This window comes from Miscanthus floridulus, chromosome 15 (genome assembly GCF_019320115.1).
Source record: "Miscanthus floridulus cultivar M001 chromosome 15, ASM1932011v1, whole genome shotgun sequence".
NCBI lineage: Eukaryota > Viridiplantae > Streptophyta > Magnoliopsida > Poales > Poaceae > Miscanthus > Miscanthus floridulus.
The window spans coordinates 10,419,051-10,424,780 of NC_089594.1; the positions used below are offsets into that span (position 1 = coordinate 10,419,051).

A 5,730-nucleotide genomic window follows, 5' to 3' on the forward strand; every position below is an offset into this window, starting at 1 on the left:
ATCCAAGCACTCCTACACAAGCCACATAGGCGTGAGGGTGCTAAGCAAGCAGCCCAAGGCCGGCCACCACTTCTATTTATAGCCCCATGGGCTAAACTAGCCGTTACCCCTTCACTGGACAAGATTCGGGACGACCGGACGCGTAGGTCATAACGACCGGATGCTGAAACCCGGCGTTCGGTCACTAACAGAGAGGTTCCAGCGACGTTTTTCAGCGACCGGACGCGTCCGGTCATCACTGACCGGACTCTCCCAGCATCCAGTCACTTCTGGACACGCTAAAAGCACTGATCGGACGCTGGGACCGGACGCTGGAATCCAGCGTCCGGTCGTTTTTCGCACAGCGTCCGGTCACAGACCTTTCGGCGCTAAAACGGCTATAACTCTTAGCTCCGAACTCCGATTTCGATGATCTTGGACATTTTGGAAAGCTTACTCAGAGGGCTACACATCCCATATGAATACTTGATCCAAATCACAATGGATCAAAGCAGTATTCCAATCCAAGGACCATCCTATAGTTTGGAGTACACCGAAAAACCTTTTTCTCTTCTCTAAGTTGATTTACAACAACTCTAACTTCTTCTCCTTTGCAAATGTGCCAACACCACCAAGTGTGCACCACCATGTGTATGTGTGTTAGCTTTTCACAAACATTTTCCAAAGGATTAGCCACTCAACTTGCCACGCCACTCGATCCTAGCAATGATGCAAAGTTAGATCACTCAAGTGGCACTAGATGACCGATATGCAAACAAGTTTGCCCCTCTTGATAGTACGGCCATCTATCCTAAACCCGGTCATCAACTTCTCTACACACCTATGACCGGTGAAATGAAATGCCCTAGGTTATACCTTTGCCTTGCGCATTTCATTCCATCTCCTCTAATATCGATGCAACACATGCACCAACATGATCAACAATGATATGATCCACTTCATATCATGACGTGATCATATTGGTTCATCGATCTTGACTTCACTTGCTTTTCACCATTGCCTTCATCCATCGGCGCCAAGTCTTGCTCAAGCTTCATTGCCATGCGGTCCATCACTCCAAAGCCTCCGACTTGCCCTTCACGCTTGCAACTGGTCCATCAAGCCAAGTCTTGTCTTGATCTTCTCCACCTTGATCACATGACTCAATGTCATGTCTCATGTGCAATAAGCTCCTTCATCATCACATGTGTGAGTTTTGCAACATCTCCAAACCATTTTCACCTTCATGGCATATGTTGCTCACACACATGTACTTGTGGACTAATCACCTGTGTATCTCACATAAACACAATTAGTCCACCTAGGTTGTCACTCAATTACCAAAACCAAACAAGGACCTTTCACCGGCGTGCGGTAGTGGTGGGCCATACCCAGGCCATGCCCATCTTACCAGGCGTCGTTCCGTCTGACTAGGCATTGTTCCGTCGGTTAGTGTGCGTCCCATGGGTTAGGGTGCGTCCCATCGTTTCCCATCCACATTGAATGGGGGAAGGGATTGAGTTTTTCACTCTTATCTTTTGCCCTTCTTTAGCTGTCACGTTTCCTCCTTAAATAGGGGGAAAGAGAGGGCTTTTTGTCGTAGTCCTTTGCCTGTTCTCCAACTATTGTCTCTCCTCCTTCTTTCTCTTCACCGAGAGTGCTTGTATGCCACGGCGGTTCCTAAGTGAGAGAGAGGGTAAGTGAGGGGGAGGACTTATAGATCCTTTCGTGAATCGAGAGCGTGATGTCGAGCTAGAGGCTGCTAGAGGTGGTGCTTGTCGTCTTTGCCTAAGAAGGGATGGCTTCCGCCAAAGGAGGTGGCACACTAGATTTATCTGCGAGGCCTTCTTTGGGATGGAGCCATGTGTGGATTTTTTCTGGTGGATCTTCACCGGGCGAGCCTCGTTGGAGAGGAAGTTGCCTAGGATCGTGCTGGTGGAGGGTTCCGTGCTTGCAGCTGCTCAGGTTGGCCAGTTCATAAAGTTTGATGAGATCTCTTCCAGCCATGGTGGCCATACCTCGGTGGCATCGTCCCTGCCCAGGAGCTACCTTGACTGCATGAGAAGGTCTGGATCTCCATGCTCTTCTACTTAGCATCTATGGGTGTGACGCCCTTGAGGTACCCATTGTGCTTGCTAAAGTCGAGGGAGCAGAACTGGGTGGGTCCCTTGAGGTACCCATTGTGCTCGCCGAAGTCGAGGGAGCAGAACCGGGCGAGGCCCTTGTGGCGGTGGTTATGTCCGATGGCAAGTGCGATGGCCTCTCCTTTGGCGTCAGGCGATGTCATCGAGTGGCCGTAGTAGTATTTGGAGTAGTAGTAGCTAGAAAATGTAATAGTTGAGTTCGTAGGTGAGCCCCCGTGTGAACAGTTTTTTTGTATCAATGAATACATCAGTTCTGTTTTTGTGAAAGAACCACTATCCGTTCCTTGTTTTTTATCCTAGCATTGCTTTTGTTTTTATCCTTTCTTTTTCGCATCTGCCAGTTAGTTCCATAGGCTACAACTTTTAAGAACCTAGGCATGGCCCACGGGGCTCGACTGCTCATAACCATAGGTCGTGGCGGGGTGCGTTCGGTTAGGAGTAAGAACAAAGTCACGTAGGGCAATCAAAGGAATGGAATGCGCTTCCATTCAGGGACGAAGTTGTTAACCATGTGATAGTAAAAAAGAGAGGTAGTATTTAGTATTGTACCCTCATGGAGCCCCTGAGCGACCCGAGCTAAAGTGTTCGGGCTAGGGTGCTTTACAGGAGCAAGTGTTGACTAAAAAGCGGTAAGACCAAATTTAGGGGAAAAACAATGTAGTTGTTCAATGTTCCAAGTGTTGGTGAGAACGTTACCATTGTCATCCTCTAGTTGGTTGGTGCCCATTCGGATCACTTCGGTCATCGTATAGGGTCCTTCCCATGGTGGAGAGAGTTTGTGTTTTTCCTTCATTGATTGGGTCCTCTGGAGTATGAGATCTCTGACTTCAAGGATTCTCCCCCTGATCTTCCTTTCGTGGTACCTGCGGAGAGTTTGCTAGTAGCGAGCTATGTGGACGACGGTCATCTCGCGGGCCTCTTCGAGCAGGTTGATTGCATCTTGCTGAGCCTCCATAGCTCGGTCGCGGTCGAAAGCCTTCACTCTTGGGGCGCCGTGGTCGAGGTCAGAGGGTAGTACTACTTTAGCTCCATAGGCCAGGAAGAAGGGTGTGAACCCTGTGGATCAGTTTGGGGTCGTTCTCAGGCTCCAAAGGATCACTGGGACCTCTACAACCCATCGCCCGGCATACTTGTTGAGTCGGTCAAAGATGCGTGGCTTAAGTCCTTAGATGACCATGCCATTGGCACGCTCAACCTGACCATTAGTACGTGGGTGTCTGACCGAGGCCCAGTCAATCTTGATGCTATATCCATCACTGAAGTCTAGGAACTTCTTTCAAGTGAAGTTAGTCCCATGGTTAGTGATGATACAGTTAGGAACGCCGAATCGGTAGATGATGTCAAGGAAGAATTTGGCCGCCTCTTCTGAGCGGATGTTGGTGATGGGCTTGGCCTCTATCCACTTGGTGAACTTGTCGACTGCTATGAGTAGGTGAGTGAAGCCACTCGGGCCCTTTTTGAGGGGTCCTACCATGTTGAGGCCCTAGACCACGAATGACCAGTTGATGGGGTTGGTTTGAAGTTCCTGTGCCGGCAAATGAGTTTGTCGAGCATAGAATTGGCATCCCTCACACCTACGGATGACCTCCTTTGCATCTCGTAGTGCGGTGGGCCCATAAAAACCTTGGCAAAAGGCTTTTCTAATCAGCGACCTTGGGGCCGCGTGACGTCCGTAGATCCCGGCATGGACCTTGAGGAGGAGCTGCTTCCCCTGGTTAGTGGGGATGCACTTCATGAGCACCCCCGATGGACTCCATTTGTAGAGTTCATCACTGAGCATGACGAAGGTCTTGGCATGTCGAGCGATCCATCGGGCTTTAGTCCTTTCAGGCGGAAGAACCTCCTCAAGGAGGTAGGCAAGTAGTGGCGCTCACCAGTCATTTTGATCGAGTGCCAATACGACGACGTCAGTGGGTGACGTTGTCATAGAGGCATTGGGGTCGGAGCCCCTAAGCGCTAGCTTGGCGTCAGGGTGTGTCTAGATCGAATCTTCTAGGACGCGAGTAGATGGCTCGTGGAGATCGTTGATGAAGACCCTGCTCGAGGACGAATCACGCCTAGCGGCCAATTTTGCGAGAAAATTGGCGGCATCGTTGTCCTTTTGGGGGACATGATGCAACTCGATTCCCTGGAATTTGTCCTCAAGCTTGTGCACCTCTTGGCAGTATGCCACCATGATGGGGCTTTTGCAGGAGGACTCCTTCATGACCTGATGGACGACAAGCTCCGAGTCGCCATGAACATAGAGTTGTGTAGCCCCAAGTTTGATGGCGATGCATAGTCCGTTGATGAGGGCCTCGTACTCCGTGGCATTGTTCGAGTCTAAAAAGTGGAGGCGGATGGTGTAGCGGAGCCTACTCCCATCTGGGGAGACCAAAACCACTCCAGCCCCCGATCTGGGCACCATGATGGACCCATCGAAGTACATTGTCCAGTACTCGTGGGTGACGTCTGGGGTCGGTAGCTGGACCTCCATCCATTCGGCAACAAAATCTGCGAGAGCTTGAGACTTAATGGTAGTACAGGGGATATACCTGATGTCGTGGACCATGAGTTTGAGTGCCCACTTGGAGATCTATCCCACGGCGTCACAGTTGCGAATGATGTCTTCAAGCGGGTATGAAGTGACGACCGTGACTTCGTGGTCGGTGAAGTAGTGCAGGAGCTTCCTGGTCGCCATCAGTATGGCGTATAGGAGTTTTTGTACCTAGGGGTACCAAACCTTGGGGTTGGTGAGTACCTCCCCGATGAAGTATATGGGCCGCTGGACCTTAAGGTGGAGTCCTAGTTCCTCCCTTTCGACGACTAGGGCAGCGCTTAGCACATGGTTGCTGGCCACGACGTAGAGGAGGAGGGGTTCTCCTCGTTCGGGAGCGATGAGGATTGGGGCTGACGTCAGGGATGCTTTAAGGCTCTCCAAAGCCTGCTGAGCTTCCTCAGTCTAGACGAAGGCGTCTGTCTTTTTTAGAATCTTGTAGAGTGGCATCCCTCGTTCGCCGAGCTGAGAGATGAACTGGCTCAGAGCGGCCAGACAGCCGGTGAGCCTCTACACACCCTTGACGTTACGTATGGGGCCCATGTTGGAAATGGCCATGATTTTTTTGGCATTGGCCACGATGCCAAGCTCGGACACAATGTATCCTAGCAGCTTCCCCTTTAGAACCCCAAAAACACATTTCTCAGGAATCAATCTGATGTTGAACCTTCGAAGGTTTGCGAACGTTGCGGCCAAGTTTGTGATCAGGTCGCAAGCTTGAGTCGTTTTGACCACTATGTCATCAACATAGATGGCGATCATTGGTCTTGGCCATTCGACTTACTCAGGCTGATCAAGCGGGTTGATTTGGTTGGTGAAGCATTGCTGCATGCACCTTTGGTAGGTGGCGCCAACATTTTTTAGGCCGAAAGGCATGGTTACGTAGCAGTACGAACCATATGAGGTGATGAATGAGGTTGCGAGCTGATCAGACTCTTTCATCGTGATCTGGTGATAGCCCGAGTAGGCATCTAGAAAGGAGAGGATCTCACAACCTGAGGTAGAGTCAACTATCTGGTCTATGTTCGGCAAGGGAAAGTGGTCCTTTGGACACGCTTTGTTGAGGCCAGC

At 50.6% G+C, this 5,730-nt stretch overlaps 1 protein-coding gene across 1 annotated transcript; it reads right to left on the bottom strand.

Moving 5' to 3' along the window:
• Positions 1 to 4,101: 4,101 nt before the first annotated feature.
• Positions 4,102 to 4,599, bottom strand: LOC136506978 (uncharacterized). The gene has a single exon (XM_066501845.1). It carries the CDS (start codon positions 4,597 to 4,599, stop codon positions 4,102 to 4,104), a length of 498 nt encoding a protein of 165 aa, XP_066357942.1.
• Between the last annotated feature and the right edge of the window lie 1,131 nt (positions 4,600 to 5,730).

Excerpts from the sequence above, each read along its gene's own strand:
- LOC136506978 (XM_066501845.1), bottom strand. The coding sequence starts at position 4,599 with ATGGAGGTCCAGCTACCGACCCCAGACGTCACCCACGAGTACTGGACA.